Here is a 22,906-nt window from a genome sequence, read left to right on the forward strand (position 1 = left end):
TGGAGACTTCTGGTCTTAATCTGGGAACATACGAATGATACACAGCTAAGCCTGGGGTGGAGGGAGTGTTTCTGTTTGAGAAGAAGGGAGAAATTGTGGAAGTAATTGAGTGTAGAGGAGGGTAGCAGTAGGATTTGGGTACAGGAAGTATATGATTTCTTTGATAAACCTAAAAGGAAACCTGTGGGCAGGTGGGATTTCCAGAGTGTTGACATGGTAGGATGCTCTTTGTTTGGTTTGATAGAGAAAGAATTTCAAATCTTACTCCTTGGAGTGAATCTGTAAAAGGGACATTGAACTAGTGTACATGAAACAAGAAAGAGGGAGGTTGCCTTATGGAAAGAAATGGAGAAGTGGAAAAAAATGCAAAGCTTCCTGGTTAAGAGCTCTAAAGGGCAAATGGAAGTTTTGGATCTGATTTATATATCGTATGAGCAAATTCTAAGCTCATGGTTCCCAATTCTGGCAACATCGTACAATCACTTCGTTAAAAAAAAAAAAAAAAAAAAAAAAAGCATTAGGACCTGGATATCAGCATTTTTAAAGCTTCCCAAGTGATTGTCTTATGCACCCCAAGTTGAGAACTGTTTATTGATCTAAGGATATGAAAGAGGAGAGTGGAAGAAAAAAATACTAAGGCAAAGTCTCAGGACCAGGGAATTTCCAACATTGGGATGGTTTCTGGGAACTGAGCGTCACAATTCTGATTTGTTAGATACTTGGCACATTGCATATTGTTTTATAATGAATCAATAGAATTGAATGTCTTTGATTCTTTGAAGTCTGAACCTGTTTCTGGAGTTAGAAACTGAAAATGCTTAGGTAACTCTTAAAAGAAAACACTAAACATATTTTGCTTCTTTCCCATAGACTTCCTGTGTACGAGAAGCCAAAGAAGCACTTAGAATTTGTTAAATGGGGCCACCTTAAATTGCACATGTATTTTTTAACTGTAAGAGCTGAAAAGAAAAAGTTTATAATAGAGAATACATTTAGATTATATTTAGCAAATTACATGGATGTGCACACCATGCCATTTAATACTTCCTCTTTGACTAGAAATTACTAAGCAGTTGAAGCAAACAATCTGAGAGGAACCAATTTCCTGATAGCACCCTCCTCTCTTTTGTAGGTAAAAAGGGAAGAAATGCTTTGTATCTAATTATGTTAAAGAATTGAAATCCTTTCATGTAAAATAGAAAAAAAATGCACACCGTAGGTTACATTCTTTAACTCCATCTTTTATCCCGATTCAGATATGAATTAATTATCTAAGATGAAGGAATGCATCAAGTTTCGTAAAATTGCATGAACCTTCAGAATATCTGTTGCACTGGCTATGTTCTTAACTTCCCTTTTTTTAACCTTAAAAATGCTACTCAGTAACTTTAAACAACGGCTAAAAATAATCTCTATTGTGGGAAGATGAATTACTGTAGATGGGAGGAAAACATAAAGTATCAACTTTCTTCATCACTCTTGACATTCACCAGTCTTTACTCGGGATCACCTTGAGATGTGACATCAATTCAGAGTAATAAGGAAGGGTCAATGAAAAGCTAAAACATTCTCAAGAACCCATTATAACACATCTCCAAGGGCTTTGTGTCAATGCCGCAGCATTTCAAATAGAGTACACGAATTCCAGAGAACAGCTTCATGAAATGGAGACAATAGGCATCTGCAAGAGTCTTATGACATAGAAGTTGACCTGTTACTGGATCTCTCTTTTACTCCCTACATGTTTCCCATGCTGCACCCTCATCACTTATTCCTTAGAAAGCGTAAGGAATGTGTACATTGGGCAAGAATCTGTTGTGACACAGTATATTCTCCACAAGGTTTCATTGTTGAGAGCTCACTTTTAGTAAGTAATTTTGATACATTTAAGGACTTTGGTTTAAGAAAGTGTTTTTTGTTTTTTTTTTCACATGAATTTGGATGCAGAATTGGTTTTTCAAGATGAGTCTAGAGCTGGGTGATGTATAGAGTTAGCTGCCTCTATCAGATTTTTGGCTCTTTAGGTCTTGTTGGCCTCTTTATCTATTGTAGCAGGTAGCTCCAAGCTCTGTGCTTAAAAAAACCTAATACATAATCATTGAGTTTAAAAAAAACTGTGTGTTTCTAGTTTTCTATATTGTAAGGACTAGGTTAGGCACTGAGAATCCAAAATACACTTTCTGTGTATCTACATGTATAACTAGAGTTCATCGTCCACCAACATTTAGAATTAGCAATTAGAAGAAGAGAGAAAGGGAATAGAGTACATGTTGTTAGATTCCATTTAGTTTCACCCCATGGTGACAAGTAACAGAATGATTGAAGTTATCATTACTCAGACTTCATTGTTTAGCCTGTAGAATTTTTCTTCTCTATAAACCCTTCACCAGCACTGAGATTTGAGTGTCTGAAACAGATTAAGACTATTCAGTCTGGTAGGCACTAAATAATGTGAACTGGAAGGGCACCTGGGTGGCTTGGTCCGTTGAGTGTCTGACTTTGGGTCAGGTCATGATCTCAGTTTGTGGGTTCGAGCCCCATCAGGCTCTGTGCTGACAGCTCAGAGCCTGGAGCCTGCTTTGGATTCTGTGTCTCCCTCTCTCTCTGCCCCTCTACCGCTCACACTCTGTCTCCTGTATGTCTCAAAAATAAATAAACGTTAAAAAAATTTTTTTAAGAAATGTGAACTGGAAAAATGTTACTTGCTTTCAATAACAAAAACTATTAGAGAATTTTTAAATATTTAATCAATATAAATGTTATGTGAGAACTGCAACTAAATATAAATTGCATATAATATAGAACATGAGTACATTTTGATAGATTTGAAATTATTTGAGGTGATGTCTCTGTAAGTAAAAGAGCCTAAAGCCTACCCACGTAGTCTGTCTTATACTCCCAAGCTCTTTCCTCCCTTGGTTTTCCTCATCTCAGTAAATGCCACCATCTACTCTTTTGCTTAGTCTTGAAATTTAGGAGTCCTCTTTGTTTCTTCTCTTTCCCTCATCATCCCACTCAATCCACATTTTCAGCCAGTCCTATTCATTGTCCTGCTAGACACAGCTAGGATCTGCAGTTACCCTGTCCAAATTGCCATCATTCTTACCTTATCTGTGCGAGTAGCTCCCTAACTGATCTCCCTGGTCCGCTCATGCCTGCTTAGAGCCATCGGTCACAGAACACTAGAAGGATCTTTCTAAAATGTAAATTAAATCTTATTATTCCCTTCTATGTAGTAGAGGATTGATAAATATTTATTGAATGAATTAATCAGGGAGATGCTAGTGAATAGTGATACTGGCTACTGGAAGATCAATAAGCAGGAAGGGACAGGGAAAAGCAAAACAGGTTGAGAGAGCCCATATTTTATGAAAACTTTGGTTCATTGTCTATAATGCTCTGTTTACTTGAGAACACAGAGAAGTCTACTTTCCATTTGTTGGCCTGCTGTGGACACTTCACCAGAGATACCCAGAGATAATGCCACTGACGGCCAATCAAGGTTTTTCTGTGTCCACTTAGATTCTAAACAGCTGCCCAGCTTTAATTAATATCCCACAATTTTATCTGGAGAGGAGCCAGTTGCTGAGACAGCTGTCTAAGTGAAGGGAAGATCTTTTTTTTTTTTTTTTTTTAATTTTCTTGTGTTAGCTGGGTCTGGTAGGATGGAGTCAAAGTTCTCAGATGATTGGAACTATTGTTTCTGAAAGTTCACTCAGCCTAAGGTTCCTGCATAACTGTTCCAGTGCCCATCTTATCTGTTGGCATCCGTGTTGGAAGGAGATCCTAGGTTGGATTCTTTCCAGTTTGCTCTTAGGGCTTACTTTATTGTGTGTGTGTGTGTGTGTGTGTGTGTGTGTGTGTGTGTGTGTGTGTTTAAAGTTTATTTTTGAGAAAGATAGAGACAGAGCACAAGCAGGGGAGGGGCGGAGAGAGAGACAGAGACACAGAATCCGAAGCAGGCTCCAGGCTCCGAGCTGTCAGCACAGAGCCCAACATGGGGCTTGAATCCACAGACCACGAGATCATGACCTGAGCTGAAGTCAGTCGCTCAACCAACTGAGCCACCCAGGCGCCCCCTGGTCTTAGGGTTTAAAGCAGTGGCAGTGTGTTGCTGAGAATCTCCTGTGGAGCGATAGGAAACATGGTACTGATTGTTGTAGTATAAAACGGCACAAGTCATTTAAGCTGATCATCAAGTAATGACAACAAGGACTCAAATGGGGGCTTACTCTTTGATCCACCAGGAGTTTCAAATGGCAATTATCATTAATTCTTGGATTCCCTCAGTCCTGATAGAAAATCAAGGCAACCAGAAACTATCATTTTGTGAACAGGCAGCTATTAAAAGCACATTAATAATCTGTAGTGGGTATAGCATATGCCTTTTAAAAAGATTTGCAGCTTGTTTCTCTGTGGTGAAGACACAGGACTTCTCCAACCTAATTACAAAGCAATCAAACAATTTAATTAATCTGGAAATCACTTTCTTAACAATAACTGCCTCTAAAATGAGGCACCCTGTGCAGAACCGTTAGGTAAAGCCCCAATTTGTTATATTGCTTGTATGTTGGCCATTCTAGCCCTCCCCCCAACCCCACCCCCGGGATCAGAGAGTTAATTACCTACCAAATGCCTGACCACTACTAAGGTTTACTTTACCAGGTCAAAAACATCAGCGGCAATAACAACATCCTATAAAGTGTCCTAGTGCTCAGACATCCAAGAGCCAGCAAATCCCTGGGAGCAGCAGGATTTGAGTTATAAGCAAGTGCTGCACATATGGGCAGAGAATTAACTGGCACCAGTTTTCGCTTGAGAGTCTCTCAGGTATTGCTTTGCAGATGGGGGGATGAATTCAGAGAGCAGTGCTGTGAGGAGTGAAGGTCATGTGTAGGACGCCGGTTTAAGTCCGTCTTGCTTTTTTATCCTAGGGACTCGGTGTGCACATCCCTGGCAGCCTGGTCCTCATTACATGAGTTAAGAATACATATATAAGATGTGCTTTTTTTGTGTGTTCTAGGTTAGTGGTATTTTGAGCACTGTAAGGCTTTAGGGACTGAGTAGGTAACCTGGAAATCAATTTTTTAAAGTTTGTTTATTCATTTATTTCAAGAGAAAGAGTGCATGCACAACTGAGGGAGGAGCAGAGGGAGAGGAAGAAATCCCAAGCTGACAGCACAGAGCCTGATGTGGGGCTTGAACCCATGAACTGTGTGCTCATGACCTGAGCCGAAATCAAGAGCCAGATGCTTAACTGACTGAGCCACCCAGAAGCCCCAGAAATCAATTTTTATTCAAATAAGAACACAGACTTCACAGTTTGACTCCTACCTTTCTAATCTGCTAATCTTGTTATTTCTCCCTAAGGAACATTAAGGAATATTCTGTAATAATATCTACAGGATAATCTACCGAATACTCATCTGCCCTTTTCATCTCCTAGTAGTACCATGCCACTTCCCTCTCCAAATTCCCTACTAATGGGCAGTCGTTGTCCCACAGTGGGTAGTCAGTCACCCATAGTCTACCCATATTGGAAATGTTTGGTCACTTGTAGTCTGTAATATTTTCATTGCTTCATTTCTAGTCCATCACCAATTATGCTAGGTTTGCTCACCAAAATATTTTTTCTGTTGGCCTTTCAGGTCCTAATCCCAGCACCTCAGCTCCTCTTCTTTGGCCGCTCCTCTGTCCGCCTAACACATTTATGCCATCTATTGAGACATCTGTTGAGGTTAAGACATCTATTGAGGCCCTCCTCTGGTTAATACCAATAAACGTAGTTCACAACTCATTGGCTCTACCAGTCTGACTCCCCTACTGCCAGAATATCTGTCTCTACTGCATTGCCCTACTCCCTTTGTGTCGTTTCTGTCTCCTTCCTGAGGTTCTTCCATTTCTTCTCTTGAGCTTCCGGAACCGTCTTCAAATTAAGCTGTAGTCTCTTGTCTTTAATGAATTGTCAGATATTCTAGTTCAGGCCACCATCATTTTCTCTAATATCCCATACATTTAAGAGCCTTTGTGATAGTATGTGGGAGGTGTGTGTGTATACACCTTGGCACTTAAATCTAGATCTGCCATAAAACAGGAAGAAAGATCTGTTATTAGCAAGATTTTGCAGATGGCTTTGTAGTCTTAAGTTTTGGAATTTGCGTTTGATTTTACAGCAATGTAGTGGATGAGAAGAAAATGAGGAATATTTTCAATCGATTGGCTTAGAAAGGCAGCACAAGATGCAGAGGCAAAACCCAAAGATTGAAAATGGTTAATGGTTGGGGTGCCTGGGTGGCTCAGTTAAGCATCCGACTTCAGCTCAGGTCGCAATCTCACGGTTTGTGGGTTGGAGCCCCGCCTTGGTCCCTGGGCTGACAGCTCAGAGCCTGGATCCTGCTTCAGATCCCGTGTCTCCCTCTCTCTCTGCCTCTCCCCCACTCGTGCTCTGTCTCTTTGTCTCTCAAAAATAAATGAACATTAAAGAAAAATAACAATAAAAACAGAACTATTTAATGGTAGCCTTGATTTTTTTTCATTAAGAGCAAAAAATTAACCTATCTCTTTATATCTCTGTCTCTACCTGCTCATCTTCAAAGTGAGGGTGTTGCCATGTATTGTAGGATGTTACATGGCTTCCTAGGGACCGCTCATTAAAATCTCTAAAAGTGAGAAGAATTTTAAGTTAATTCCTTGTTTTTCCCTTCTTTAGATTCTTAAAAATATTTAATAAGCTCTCTCTAGTTCTAGTTGATCTCATTATAATTTCCAGATGTAGTGTTCCCTTTACAAAGAACATGGGGCTAAGAATTTGGTGCCAGGTTTCATTATTTATTCTCAATGAATTGGGTAGCAGAGATTGTTAAACCTCTCATACCTTGGCTTCCAACAATTAACTGTTTTGTTTTTCCTAATGATTTAGGAAATCTATATGGGGTGTGAGCAAAGTGAACATTTTTTTTAAATAAAATCTACACTAAGATTTTTGGCATTAGATTCATTTCTCTTTAGGAAACAAAACTTTTAGCCATGTTGAATTTTTCAAGATCTTTCAAGGCTGTGAAGAGTGATATATAAGCTAAGTTGGGAAGAGATGGGGCAGGGAGAATCAAGGCTGTTGGGAGAAGTTGACGGAACTTAATTTAGCTGTGTAGATAAATGGACGGAAAGAGTCCTGGCTTACTTGATGGCAAAGGCAGAATCCATTTCTCCAGGGGCCCAAGGAACAACAGATGCAAAGACATGATAAATTTCATTGCAGCAGAGGGAAAAATGCTTCTAGATTCTCTGTCCATAAAGAAATGGGCTTTTCAGCGCTTCCTATTCAAATGGCTTTAATTGTGCTGTCTGTCATAAAGTAAATGGCGTCTGTTGGAGACATCACTGTAAACTTTGCAACCTTAAGTTAATTGAAAAATTTCAGTAGGGGTATAACCAGTCCAGAAGTCCTTAAGGTAACACTAAACTTATCCTCTTTAATGGGTTAGTCTGTTCTTTTTTGCACACAGGTTATAAATTGTTTACAGCTAGGTACTGACTGGAACATGCAATCTTGTATGCCTCACACCTAACTACAGTTGTCACTTCCGTTATAAAATCAGTAATGTGGGAACTGGCTGGCTGTGAAGGATTAAACAGATCTTCCTGATTTATTTTCCGTGTTTCAAGATCGTACAAGCTTAGTTTGCAGCTTTCCCTCACCTCCTTATTTAAACCAGCTACAATTCCATCCGGTCCTCAGATAATTCTGCCAGTCTAATTAAACATGCAGAGGGAAGCCGGGTGGTCTGGAGTGTCCTGAACTGCCCCTCACCAGCTGCCTGCCAAGCTTTCTCAATGATCAGCAGCAGGTTGAGTGTTCTGATGGAGAAAGTAACAAGCCCCCAAGGAGCTGCTCTCTTTACAGTGAGCGGTCTGTGCCCCCCCCCCCCCGCCCCCCACGGAAGGATTTAAGAACACCCCCTGCCAGCCTTTGTGTGATAGTGGCTTTTAAAGCCTGCCTGGCCAGTCACAGCCCAGATGCTTAGGAGCAGGGGGACTGTTGAATAAAATATTGATAAGGGCTAATCCTGCTGGGCCACTTGGGCCATGCTGAGAGCAAGCTAGGTCATTTGGCGGGTGAGAATTCTACCACTGAACCACCCATGCACCGAGCTGGGTCGTTTGGGAAACAGGTCCAGACTGCTGGGTTCTTCCCAGGATTTTATGATCAGTTCTGACATTTCCACCTTTAAAATATGTACCCTGGAATACAAGGATTCATTTTCCAGAATTCAGACATGTACTCGGTTTCTGTTAATAAAAAAATACTAAGGCTGCTTTTTCTAAAGTAGAGAGCCCCCACCCATTTCTAAAGTAGAGACCCCCCCCCCCCCGCCACACACACACAAGTTGGAGCATACACTTCTACTTCCATCGCCTGTTTAAAATGTTAACATCTGCAAGACTAAGAATTAAGACACGCGTATATACGTTATTCTATAGTCCTGAAATACTGAGGTTATTAATCTGTGGAAGGCTGCTGCTTGGTGATGGGTGAATGTGCTTATTTATATACCTGCGCACTTGGAACGCTGTGCTGGGACTCAAGCCCATTTGCTCTCCCGCCCCCGGCATACACACACACACCCCCACCCCCCCAGCCCTGCTGCCAGCAAAACTAAAACATTCTTGGAGATGGACGTTTGACAAAAATGTACAGAAATGCATTACTTGCAAGAAGATGATTCTGGATGTGGGATAGGAATCATGTTGTGATTTTTCCGTCTGTTTCTCTTTACAGGAAACAGCCCTCAAGATAGTCCAAGAAATTTCTCCCCCAGTGCCTCAGCCCATTTCTCATTTGCACGGAGGTAAGGACTTCCTTTGAGTTGAATAGAAAAGTGTTTTGTAGAAGATCCTGTCTCCCGAACCTCATTCTTCCTCATTCCCTGCTGTTCCCTCCTGTACCTCTGCCTTCTGCCTGTGTGATCCTACCCATCGTCATATATGGCTTTCTCTGAAGCTCCCTGCCCAAAGATAGCTTTGGACCACTGCAAAACTTCGTTGTAAACACTCCTGCTTTAAAAGTTTAATAATGATATCTGACTCATGCTGGAGTTACATGGACCTCTCTTGGTCCTTTCCTAGATGGCGGATTCCCATTGAGGGCAAAAAATGACTGTTTCCATTTCTTTCTCTTATCGCCGGTGCAATGCCTTGTGCTTGATGTTCAACAGATTATTACTGAGTTATCTGAGCTTACATTATAAGGATTTGATTGATTTACATGTCCTGGTGCAACTGTTTTTTGTTATTGTTGAAATACTTTTTTTTTTTTAAATGACCTTTCTTGGGGTCGCAGAGTATTAAAGTCTAAGATGGCTCTTTATGTGATAGAGTGAAGCCACCAATTTAGTAATCCCCCTATGAACTATAGGACATTTTATGTTTTCTCTTCCTATCTTAGTTAGAATTTGACACCAAGTATTGAAGATACATGTTATTTCTGGGTCATTCAGTCACAAGAAAGTCTTGTTGTTCAGAGGATCATGGGCATGTGATGTAACATCACACCTTTTTTGTTCTGGATCTTCTACTGGAAAAACACAGAGAACAAAATGCCCCTTCAGCTATAGGTCTCTGAATATTCAGGACAGATTCAGTTTATGGTCTGATTGTCCTGCATATTTGCTCATTTTTCTCAGAGACCTAACTATACCATGAAGTAGATTAACATAGCACTAATAAAGACTTGTGTGTAGGTTAAAAAAAAAATGGTTTTAACACATGTTACTAAGCAGCAAAACCTGGAGTGTCCTCACTGCCATTTGTCAGCACGTAATGCATTTACATTACTAAATCCAGAGAAAAGGATCTGTTGGCAGTATTTTCAGAATTCTCTGTAATTAAGATTCCCTTGTAAATGTCACACATTCCCCACTATGTGGTAAATGCCTGTGTGTGTAAGGTTCCAGGCTTCACTGTGGGCAGGACACAAGAGTATAAGACATGCTCTCTAAGGAGCTTGAGACCCCCCCTCCCCGCCCAACTTTTGGCCCTTTTCCAGCTTTTCTTCTTTTAGCAACTTGTTTTAAGCACTTAAAAAAAAATGCGAAAATTAACAGGTCCCGCAAAGCCTGTGTTTGCCCAGTGAATATTAATTCATGATAATGCTGCTACTCTAAGTGGAAAAAAAACCTTACAAAAAATTAATAAACAAGAACCCACCATAGCCTTTAAAACATAGCTCTTAAAAGAATGCATTTCATCACATTAAGTAGTAAGAAAAATGCAAATCTCATTACAACGTGCATTTAAGCATGACAGAAATCATAGTGTCTTCATCCTGCCTTATTTATAAAAATGAAGAAAACCTGATAATTAAGTGGGTGACTAGAGGATAGGTCAGTTTGGTTTCTATGCTATTTAACAAAATACACAACCCCCCAGGCATATGCTAGTTTTTGACCAGTAAGCCTTCAACCATGACACAAGACGAGCACAGAACTCTAGCCCATTTTGCATGAATTTACAGATGGACCTCCCTCTACAGTCTTCAAAAACTATTAATTTCAGTTAGGACATGAGTGATCATCTTTTTAAACTTTTATTCAAGTAAACAGAATCCTACATTTGCTATGAAAACTCAAATTGGTGTATTTTTATATAACCTCTGGTGTGTCTGTCTTCCATCTTAAAGTTGATTTTTATTAAGGAGACATGGAACTCGTGGGTCTCCATTCCCTTCCATTTGGTATGCATTTTTGAGCCTTTAAGAAATAATACCATTTTTGAGGGTCTCACATTTTATTATTTTGTATATTCAGTTCAGCAGAGAAGAGATTGCTGTATTTTTTAAAACTATTCTTGAGTGAAGGGATAAAGATCAGGTTTATTAATGTTTTCTCATCTTATATATGTAATAATAACCCACCAGTAGACATCCCCTGTGATGTAATAGTTTAATTTCAGGCTGGAAAATATGACACTCGCTTGCTTTCTGCATCATCTAATACATATATTAAAGGTAAAATTCTCATACTGATTTTTTTTTTTTACCACTGTGCTAAAAGGCTGAAAATGAGCATTGTAGTATACCAAATATTTTTATTTTGCTAATAACTGTGATACTGATTTACAATCCATCCGATTACGGAATTAACATTTTTTTTCCTGGGTGAGAAGATGGAGGTAATAACATTGTTCTGCCTTTCCCGGAAGGTGTGGGACTTACTTGGGAACTGCTTTTACTTAGGTTGGAAACATGGAGCCCTGAATACATGCCATAGGTGTTTCCTAGTTGGCTTGTTGTTGCTTACCAGAGTAAATCTCAGAATGTATTTGCACAAGCAAATTACTAGAACTCAGCAATTGCCTGCTGAGTTCAGGTCATAAGACTCTTGTTGAGTGCTGGCATAGTTCACCTTGTTCCAGGATCAACCATAATGTCAAATGTGTCACTCCAGGTGACTTATAACAGTTAAATAAATAAATCTTCTTCCTCTTCATACAATTATAATAGCCAGGTTGATACTGGGACTTTTCATTCTTTATTGTACACTGTATTAATCTAAATTTTTGTGAGTCACGTTGAAATGCTGGGTTTTTGTGCCAATCTTTTTGTATTCTGTGTTCTCATCTGATGTTTTTCACTTCTTACTTTTTCACTTAGTTTAACATTGAGAGATTTTTACCCACAGGAGAAAAAAAAAAAGAAAAGAAAAAAAATTACTCTTTAAAAAAGCCTTGTTGCTTTGGCAAGGGTGAAGTCTGTCTTCCGATAACATTTTATTGGTAGCTACTGCAAAGAAAAGACAACATTGTTAGCAGGATCCAAATTGCACTTGTGTGATAGCCTTCTTGAAAAAAGAGGGCATGCCCTCTCTTAAGTACTATATGTAGCGTATATAGTAACAGCTGATGTGCGGTTGTCATGGTAATGAAAACGCAATGGTCTTTTCTGCTCCATTTGAGTAAATAGACACAGAGAACTTGGGGAACTTCATGAGACATAAATTATTTCTGGTCCGTGGATGCACAGGGTAGTAAGTACAGTCTTGTTTAAACATCTTTTAGTTGTGTATTTTCCAGAGTAAGCAAATGTAATTTATGCTTCAAAACTAATAAGAACATGTCTTTTCTTGGAATTGTTCATTCATGTGAAATATGCTTATTGATACCTGAGGGAAAGGAGAGTTAATGAATCACAAAACAAAATCATGGTGGGGGAAATGGTGTCCCTCGTTCTTTCCAGAGACTAGATTCTGATAATTGCTATTAAATGGACTGAATAATTCTTTTAAAAATCATATCATTTTTTACTTTTAAAAATAGGAGGTGTTTAAAATATAAAGTACACCATGGAATTTTAAGTCTTCAATAAGTAGCCAAATAAAATAGGACTCACCTGTGTCCATCTTGAGAACCATGTTGTTATAATTATTGTCTTTTTAAACCTTTAACATTTTTAATTGCTTAAAAATATTTTGAAAGAATGTATGACTTAATTGTTCCCATTCCTTGTATGTGGTATATTTACAAACACTTTATTTTGCTTCTTTTTTAAAAAAAAAAAAACATACTTGATTCATTTGTACTCCAATCATGGTCACAGAAATGACAGGTAAATTTTACTGAAATTTTAACATTGTAGTATTTCTGTGATTCGTCCCCTTCAATTTCTCCATTTTGTCTTTGTGGACCATTTGCATTTATTGGAGGCAACATCCATGGTAGCCTGTGATTATATTTTCCCTTGAATGTAATTTAGTCTCAGATGTCAGTTTTTGTTGTTTTTTTTTTTTAACATAAACATCTAACTGTGACATTTCTGAAATTCAAGTCTAGTGCTGTTGAATCCTCTGACTTCAGCTTACTGTGAATTGTGTCTGTGGTAAATTTGGTCCGCTCTTATCTCTCATTTGGTAAATTGGTATAATCACGCATTACAGAAAGTCTACATATGATATTCCCATCTAAAGAATGCAGTAAGGCTCTTTATAATGTGTGTTTTTCCTGTTTTTCCCTTGGCAAATGTGCATGTGTTTGTTTTCACAGTGGTATATGGTTTTGAAGTCACAGTCTTACTCAGAATGAATAATAAAGTAATGATTCCAGGAAACCAGAGATTTCAGAAAGTTCGCTTTTGGGTGTTCCCTTGCAATAGTATTGTCTCTGCTGCTTCATTAACTCATCTGAGACCCTTGTAATGACCCTCACTCATCACCAGAATCTACCCCGGAGGTTACCCTATGACCATTTGGAGAGAAGAATCACTCTCTTCAAGGACTCCTGACAGTTTTGCCTCTGTGACGGGGCCACGGTTGTACTCGGTGCATTAGGTTCTGTCACTAGTGGAGAATTTTCATTCTGCCCCTGCCATCACTGGCCAGAATGGGGTGCATACTCAAAACCTGTGCAAGGGGCTTTGGTTCCAACACTTTATGAAGCCAGGTCATGCCAGAAGGCAGTAACTCTTAAGAGATTCTAAGTATAGGGTCAGTCCCTTTTTTAGTGTGAAAGTAATTTGCTACTTAAGGCTTGAACCAGCCCGGAGCCTCACTAATCCCTTCCCTAGATGTGATGAGTAGGATACTTGCCTTGAAAACAAGTGGAGCATCTTTAGGCTGTAATGGAAGTCCCCACAGGCTCTTGTACCTTGCTGGAATTCAGGTACAAATTCCAAAAGATCCATGGCCTCGGTTATCAGTTTCCAGCTACGAGTATTTTTCCTCCTCCCTTTCTGTTTTTATTCATTTGAATCTGCTGAGTCTGACCATTGTAATTATCCCTGGTATTCATTTTGTCAAAGTGCGTTAGTGAGAGATCAATAATATGGATCAACCCATTCACTTTCTCCTTGTTTGGGTGTATTGATTCAGTTTAAATAAAAGTCAACCTGCTGTATAATGTTTGTTTACTCTGGTCCTTGCTGAACATTTCCTCATCCTCACTGACTGTATTTGTGTCATTCGTTTGGCTGAAAATACTCGGTTTCCCTGGAGTTCCCATGCAATGGTACTCCATTGTTGGCCAAAGCTAATCTCCCTTTCTCACTAGGACTGATGGACGCCGCTGGTCCTTGGCTTCTCTCCCTTCTTCTGGCTATGGGACAAACACCCCCAGCTCCACAGTCTCTGTAAGTGCCTAACTTGTCTCATCCTCCTCACGGCCACACGGCTCTCTTACTCTGTTACATGGGAGATGTTTTCTCTGGGTGTTTCCTGGTAGGAGGGAGAAGATAAATTCTGCATGTCTGCCACTGTGAATGGGTTACTTCTCACTTGATGAGCTGACAAATATAAAAAGGACAAACTCTCTGCTACAAGCTTTTAAACCATGGTGCATAAATTGAGTTAAGTCAGTCCCAGGATCGCAAGTTTGGAGGAGATTGGGAGCTTTCATTTTAATACCATTTGGTGTAGTTTGGGGGTGGAAATGCAATCTGGTTTTATTGCTTTGGTTCCACACCAGCGATGTGTGTACTGAAAATGCCATTAAACTTTGATGGCCTGGGTCTTATTTTCTTGTGTGCCTTAAATGGAGGGATTTTTGTTTGTTTGTTTGTTTTTGTTGTTTTGTTTCTTTGTTTTTCTCCTCCAGAGAAAAAAATTGGCAAGCCTTAAATGTGTACCTTCTAGGTAAGGTGTTTTTTAAAGAGGAGATTAAAAGAATTTAGTTGTAAGTTAAGACAAGGAGACAAAATGAAACCATGAAGATGGAATAGAGGAAGAAGGATACCCTTCCCCCAAACTGTAACATTTCAACAAGAGCCCTAGCAATTAATGGAAACAATTCAGTAAGTTAGATAGATGCTTTCTCAGGTTAAATTAGTGGTGTTGTGGGATATCTGTCTTTGCCAAGCTTCAGAAGCTGGTGGTCATTTAGAAAGACCAGGTATGTTGTAGGTAGGTATTCAGTGAATACCTAATGGAGTAGTCTGAACGCCCTTGAACCAGCCGGAATGTGGACTTGATGATTTCAGATTTCCCTCTAATCTAATACATTTCCATCTTCATTTTGTCAAAATCCATGGTCTTTTGTTTAGGGTTTTCATCCGTGGTTTTGTTGCAGTGGTGCTGGTTATTCACAAACCCCAACACTGTGCTAAGCATATAGATTCAGCCATGTAATAGTACTTGCATTGCAAAGACACTACAATTAAGTTTATAAACTAACTGGTGTCACCACTGCTTTATATTATGTGTTTCCAGAATTCCGTATGTAGTATAATGTGAGTTTTCTGGAGCACCTTTAATACTGCCGTGTTAAAATCTGATGGATTCTCTTTACCATCTCCTTGGTCATTTTTTGAGGAGAGGTAATTTATTTTCCTATCCTCTGTTCCATTTTGCTGTGGTATGTGAGCTTATTGTCCATTTAGATAATTTTGGTGAAGCGTCCTGACAGTCTTGAGTAGTTTCAGTGACAAAGAAGGCTCACATCAGGAAAATGTGCTTCAAATTTGTAAATGGTTTCAGTGGATAAAACTGTCACTAAAAAACAGTGAAGTCACCCTTGGCTGCTGTGTCCATAACCATCAATTTTTTGTTAAGGTTTTTTATTTTTTTTTGATAGAGAAAGGAAGGGGGATGCCTGTGAGCAGTGGAGGGGCAGAGAGAGAGAGAGAGAGAGAGGGAAGGGGGGGAGAGAGAGAGAGAGAGAGAGAGAGAGAGAGAGAGAGAGAATGAGAATCCCAAGAAGGCTCCGTGCCGTCAGCCCCAAGCCCAACATGGGGCTTAATCCCATGAACCATGAGATCATGACCTGAACTGAAATTAAGTCAGATGCTCAACTGACTGAGCCACCCAGGTGCTCCTGGTTATTGGTTATTTTAGAGGTTAAAAAGTTGGATAACGGGGCGCCTGGGTGGCGCAGTCGGTTAAGCGTCCGACTTCAGCCAGGTCACGATCTCGCGGTCCGTGAGTTCGAGCCCCGCGTCAGGCTCTGGGCTGATGGCTCAGAGCCTGGAGCCTGCTTCCGATTCTGTGTCTCCCTCTCTCTCTGCCCCTCCCCCGTTCATGCTCTGTCTCTCTCTGTCCCAAAAATAAATAAACGTTGAAAAAAAAAAATTAAAAAAAAAAAAAAGTTGGATAACTCCAGTGTGAAAATGAATGCCAAAACTGATCGACCAAGGAAAAAAAAGGGTAATTAACTGAAATTTAAGTATTGTTCTTCTACAGAATTTTTGGCAAGTCTCTTGTCTCCAAATTCTTCATTTCAGCTATATGACCTTGCTTTGCCCTTCAGTCAAGTTTTATTGTGGTTTGGATGCAGAGATATGTTGCTTGTAGGAAAAATAGGGGAGAGTGCAAGATCTTTCATCGTTCCATCTCTAGTAAATCATACACCATTTTAAAGAGCAAATCTCTTTAAAAAGGGGGGAATTAACATAGAATTAGACCTTGTTTGGTACAAATAAAAAAAAACAGTTGTTTGTAAGCGCTTATTACGTGCTGGGCATTAGTCTAACTACTTAGAATGCATTATAATCCTTGTTTAATCCCAGCAACAGACCCTGTCGTATAGTTGATGTTATTCTCTTCATTTTATGGATCAGAAACTTTGAGGCACAAAGAATGAACTGAGGGGCTTTAAACAACCCCCTTGTTTATTAGTAAGAGTACCCAGTAAATGGTCTAGACTCTGGGCTCATGGCTCTTTTGAAGGAATTTACATGGTGTTTCTTAAAATAAACCTTTTAATTAATGAACATGACCTGGCCATCTGTCATAATGGAATTATCACCATCCTTGACTTCCATATGTAGTCTAAAGAAGAAACCACCTGAGACAGTTTATAGTTACACACACACACACACACACACACACACACACACACACACACTCACACACACACACACTCTTTCTGTTTCTAACCAACAGCTTCCAACCAGAGGTAACACAGTTTTTCTCTTACATGTTTATTAAAGAAGGTGGCACATATAATTATTAACCTCATATTCCCAGTTTTTCTTTCAAGATAGAATTTTAACTTTCAAAATTACTTTTTGCCAAACGATGTAAGGAACTGTTAAATCTGTGAAGTGTAGGTTTTGCACACCTAACAAAAGTTCAATTATCTCTTTTCCCTATTGTTGGTAAAAGTAATGAGTAAAAAAAAAAAAAAAAAAAAAAAGTAATGAGTGAAGATTTGACAAGCTCTTTCTCATTTCTCTTATTTGGGGGGGGGGGCTTGTCCTTTAAATTTTGGGGCAAAAATTGTGCAAAACTGCTTAGTAGTTTCATTTCCTTTTCTTTCTTTTTTTTTTTTCAAAATATGTGTTTTACTTTATTTTTAAATAATCTCTGTACCTAGTGTGGGGTTGGAACTCATGACCCTGGGATCAAAAGTTGTATGCTCTGCTGACTGAACCAGCCAGGTGCCCCTCTTCTTTTCTAAATCTGATCCGAGTCTCTCAGATTTTCACTTTCTGGGTTAACTGTTAGTCACTTAGTCAATCAGAAATGCACTTTAGTTATTGTTTTGAATAGAAAGATAGAACACAAAATTACACTTTGAATATATAGCTTCAGTTTGACATATGATTGTGTTGTTAGCTGAATTCCAGAACTACTTAAGCTGAAGTGTAAACATCAAATCTTTATCCTTTGGGTATTATAGCAACTGTAAAACTGGCAAGTGTTAAAAATGCTGTATTCTGAAATTGAGAAGATTTGGTCATAGGAAATTAATCAGTCCTTCCAAAGAATATTTAGTATTGTAACTTCTTTTAACTTCCAATTTTGCCATTAAAATTAATTTGTGGAAGTTTTCCAAGATAATATTAAGATCATAAGTTTTAATTTTAAAATAAGTAATAGGGAACCACAGCAGTAGGAAGACATTCCCCCATATATTTGACAGATAACTCATTTTCTACAGAAGGGAAAGAACGGAAATAAGAATATAAATACCTGTAAATATATGAGGTATGACTATAAAATGGTATTCCTTTTAATAAATAACAAGTAAAAAATGACACATGCTTGTGAATACTGTCCTTTGCAAAACGGTTATCTGGAGAGACAAAATGATACCATTATTCAGAACATTTTGGGGGAAGTCTTCTGCAGCTTTTTTATGTAACTCGTTACTCTTGGAAAGTAGGTTTGATTTAGGACACTACTAGAGTCATACGCAAACTAACTGGGTGATGAGACCCACTGATACCACATTTAGAGAATATGCGAGAAATACAAAGTGATGAGACACAATATATTGGGAAACCCCCAGACAAATGATTGAAGCTGTCCTCACAGCAGTGCCCCCCGGGTTGCTTAGACCAGTGGAGGCATCTTCTCAACAAAGTGTGCAATCTTGAGAGCGACCTCTGCGTCTCTGCTGTCCTGCAGCTCTCACTGACTTTGAAAGTTCTCCACTGAGCGAGTCCCTGGTCTCTGCAGAAACCTATCCTTGGACTTGTCCGTTGTCAAGTATCAACTCCCTTTTAGGGCTGTATTTGGTATCTTTGGAACCCCTGGGGCCATTTTGCTGGCCTACGGTTGTCCCCACTGCCATAAACCCATCCTGTGTCACTTGGATTTGGTGATACCCTCGTCCCATTTGGACACTGCTGTTCCACCTGAGATGAAACAGGCTTTCTTCCCGGAGGACCTCCCTGCCTCCTCACTTTCTTAATAGTGTTCAGGTTATAACCCTCGCTCACGCCACCGCATCGTTCATTTTGCCATATTCTGTAAACCCAGTGCACATAACTTACGGAGTTCAGCTCGGTGGCTGGGTATTTGATATGACCACAAAATTTTCCTCTCAGAGTCAACACTTGTTAACAGCTTGTTATGTTTGCTATGGCTATTTTTAAAATAAATTGTTATTTTGTTTAATAAATGTTAAAGATACAAAGAAAGCCTTTCCCATCCAATCCCTTTCTCCTCCTTGCCTCCCCAGAGGGAACTAACTCTCCTGAAGTTGATTTGTGTGGTTTCCATGCAAGTACAGGCCCTAGATACTTTATGTGAAACTCTAGAGCCCAGTGAGTCTTGGAATTAATTTTCATGTTTTAGAAAGGTAGCATGATCCCTGTGCTGTACACAGCAGCCCAATAACACCTGGCCAGCAGTGCATAATCAAATATATTAATATTTCTGCAGCAGCCTTGAATCAACAGTCACACTAAGTGGATTAAATACATATTTTAAATAGCTTTCCAATCAGTCCGGTCGATGTCATGCCATCACAAGGATTACTGTAAACTTATGAATAACCTTCAGGGTTTTAGGGTTTTGAAATCTTGGATACAGAATTGCGCATATCGATTTACCTCTGAGACCTATGTATAGATTTTTAATTCTCTTTTTTTATTTGCTACTTTCCTTATCTTCACTTTATCATTAGTGCATCTCTCCTGCTTGCAGTGATTTCATAATTCTTTTCCTGATTGTTGGAGTTGATTTGGTTTGTGTTTTATTTGTTTCTTCCTACTGAAAAGTGTTTAAGACTGTGCCTGTTCTTTCTGAGTGGAGATTTGGTTTATCTCATTACTCTTTCTAGTAGCGTTCTCATTTTTATGGCTTATAAAACAGTCTCATTACATTATAAAAATTCCTCTTTGTCTCAGTATGTACTTATAAGGTGTTTTATAATTTCAAGGTATGAGGGCATTTTTAAGCTTTAGTCATTAATTTCTAGGGTTGCTTCATTGTGATGCTTCAGTGTTTATGAAGTGTATTATTAACCTAATGACAGGTTTAAAAAAAAACCTGCTAGAACTGAGATTTCAAATGAGTGTTACCTTTACAAATATGCTTTTTCTAATCATGGTTCTGTTGCTCAAAAACTTCTCCATTTTGTTTTGTTTTGTTTTGCTTTGCTTTGTTTTGAGAAGTGCTTGTAGAGTTTAACTCTCAGGAAAAACAAAAAGAAAAGTCTGTTTGCTTTAGAGTTAAAATTCTCATATTGATTAAAAACTGTTATTTAGCTATTCACTTTTTCTACATTACGTTGTCCTCATAACTATTGAGTGACGTTCTTCAAAAAGCAAATCTATATGCAAGGGACCAAAAAAACTCACCACTACTGAAGCTACTTTAAAATGTTTGTTTTGTAACAAACAAAAAAAAACGTGTCAGCCAGAGAAAAAAGGGCAGAGAAATCTGATTTTTAAAACAATGACATTGGTGAGAAAAGTACATTCTTCATCTCTTCCCCTTTTTACGCAGGGCACATATTGATGTGTCAAAGGGCAGCATGCTTTGTAAAGGAAGGTCTCTCATTACTTTATTTGTGATCACACATCCTAACATTCATTTTATGTTACTCACCTGAAAGTCACAGTGTTTGATTGTGAGTAGCGATAGGAGCGAGGTACCATACTCAGTTGAGAACTAATCTGTCATTTCATGCGCCCAGGTTCTCTGGTTGTCACTTTCTTACAGTGGCTTTGAGTAGATCCTGCCCATTTTCAGAGCCTGAGTTTCCTACAAGAGAGGAAGCTATCTTCTGGGAAATGGTCTTATAGACAGCTGAGATGAAATATAGAAGGCATTTTGACCTCTCAGAGAAAGCAGCAAGGGTACACATTTAGACACTAATTATTATAGTTCTAACATGAAAAGGCAATAGTATGAAATGGTGATGTCCCTCCCCTAGGTTCACTGCTTTGCTCGCAGATTCACTTGTCTTTCTTTCTGAGGTGGTCTCCTAACCTCACTGTGGTTTCTCGTAGTCCTCCTCTTCCTCCCAGGAGAAGCTGCATCAGTTACCATACCAACCAACGCCAGATGAATTGCACTTCCTGTCAAAACATTTTTGTACTACTGAAAGCATTGCCACGGAAAACAGATGCAGGAACACCCCCATGCGCCCCCGTTCCCGAAGTCTGAGGTGTGTGGACCTGATTGAAAAATGTTACTTAACTGGATTATCTGTTTTTAACCATTTCTAGGGAAGCCTTTGGGTGGTCCCATTCATCTCAGTGTTAATTGATTTGTGAACTTCTCTAAATAGAGAGTGATTTTCCCATCTCTACGTGATGTTGTTAATTACCACTGAAAGGCATCTCACTGTTTTTCTTTCAATTTCTCTCAATTTGCTAATTGCTATAGTAGCAGTAATCATGATGGACCAAAGGGACCTCCTATAAAGCCTTCTTGCCATTGGAAATTCCAAGACAATCTAATTGTGGTGTAGGAGCACTTAATGCTCTTATTTTAGGAGAGTTAAGCTTGGCTAAAAAGGAAGGACAGCAAAAATAGAAGGATTTTCGTTCAGATTCCACATTATAAAAGTTCACCCCTATTTTTCATTTTTTCTTCGCATCATGAGTTTTACTTTTTTCCAGGATCATGAATGCATTGTTAGGAGTTTGTCTCCCTTGAATTTTGACATTTGGTATCTCTTACAGTTTTGTTTTTTAGGAAGCAGACCCTAAAACAGATTTGTGTTCAGGATGCTTAGTAGGGCGTGCTCAGGATTTATACTTGTAGAAAGAAGGCAAGCAAGCAAAATGGGGCAGAGGCAAATGAAGCCGTCACACAGCTGACTCCACAGGGGACTCCGGGGATGGCATGACCTGTCAGAGTTGTGCTTCTGGGCCAAGTGGACTTTTTTTTTTTTTTTTTTTATCCCTACCTCAGTCCCTGGGTGCAGCACCCTGGCAAGGACGTGGCTTGGATGGGGTGGCTGCGTCTGAGGCCATCTTTGAAGGGATTGATGGCTGAAGGCTTCTACAGTCCCAGCAGCTGGGTGACAGGTCCTTCTCTGCCGGACGCTCAAGGCAGTTTGTCTCCACGGTGTGATATCTTGACGCTAGAGTCGGAATACTTTCCTGTTTAAGATTTTATTATGAAAATAGTTTGTCAGGTGTTCAGTTGAACATCTGAGATTCCTGAGGAGGGTTTTCCCCTTTGTATTTTTTTCAAAGTAAGCTCTACACCCAACATGGGGTTCTAATTCAAAACCCTAAAACCAAGAATCCTATGCTTTATTGACCAAGCCAGCCAGGTACCCTCCCCCCGCTTTGTAGTTTTTTTATTTAGCATCATAAACTGATAGTAAATGTAGCCACGCTGAATAATTTGGGAATGAGTTATTATTTTGAGTTAGGGAATAAAAGACCAATTTTACGAATTCATTTAAAGGTGTTGTATTTTACCACATGGGTGCCCATTTTATGGTTTTATGAAAGGAGCTCCTTGGGTATCTGGTGCAGGCTATGTTCTCCCTGGAATGTAAATACTCGCACTGACGTTGCACGACTGTATACCACGAGGAACAAACACGAACTGCTATTAAAATAATGAAAGCACACAACAGTTCTCTGCCTCTCTTTCATATTGTCCAAAGTGCTTACCTCAGCATCCCAAATAGGTATTTGCTAGGCCAGAAAATGGATTTCAGTGGCGACACCTGTGCCACAGAAGACTCTGAGACCTTTTCAGTGGTACACGGCAGAGCTCAGGTGTACAATAAAAGTGTGAAATTACCCTGTTCGTTGTGTCCTAGATGTTGCTGTTCATAATGATCCTATTTTGTTTTATATTGTAATTCATTAATTGGTTTCCAGAACGACACAAATGCATCCTACATACAGAATATAAGCTCAATTTAAGAACGTTTCTGAACTAGTTTTGCATCGTAGCTGTAATTATTTTGTGGCATTCCATTTCTTAGTCTTCCTTTCTGAAATCCTCTCCAGGGTGTCACCATGTGTGGGTATGTATGTACGTACTAATGACTGATTTTGTAGTTTATCGCCTAATATACTTCTCTTACGAAGGTTGTATAGTCCTTTTGATCCAACCAATTGTTTATAAATAAAAAGCTTATTTTCATTTCATGCTGAGGCAAGTTAAAAGGGTAATTTGCTTTGCTTGCAGCCCCGGACGTTCTCCCGCCTGCTGTGACCATGAAATAATTATGATGAACCATGTCTACAAAGAAAGGTTCCCAAAGGTAATGAATTGAA

General features: G+C 39.2%; 1 protein-coding gene across 5 annotated transcripts in view; it reads left to right on the forward strand.

The window, feature by feature from the left end:
- MAST4 (microtubule associated serine/threonine kinase family member 4) overlaps positions 1-22,906 on the forward strand; it is a 567,608-nt gene that overhangs the window by 482,223 nt on the left and 62,479 nt on the right. For all 5 annotated transcript variants that reach the window (XM_030322252.1, XM_030322263.1, XM_030322258.1 and 2 more), the window contains 4 exons: positions 8,780-8,849; positions 14,038-14,116; positions 20,666-20,823; positions 22,818-22,893. In XM_030322252.1, coding sequence (XP_030178112.1) covers positions 8,780-8,849; positions 14,038-14,116; positions 20,666-20,823; positions 22,818-22,893 — 383 coding nt within the window. The remainder of the gene's footprint in view (positions 1-8,779; positions 8,850-14,037; positions 14,117-20,665; positions 20,824-22,817; positions 22,894-22,906) is intronic.

The sequence above is a fragment of the Lynx canadensis genome, chromosome A1 (assembly GCF_007474595.2).
Source record: "Lynx canadensis isolate LIC74 chromosome A1, mLynCan4.pri.v2, whole genome shotgun sequence".
NCBI classification, from domain to species: Eukaryota; Metazoa; Chordata; class Mammalia; order Carnivora; family Felidae; genus Lynx; species Lynx canadensis.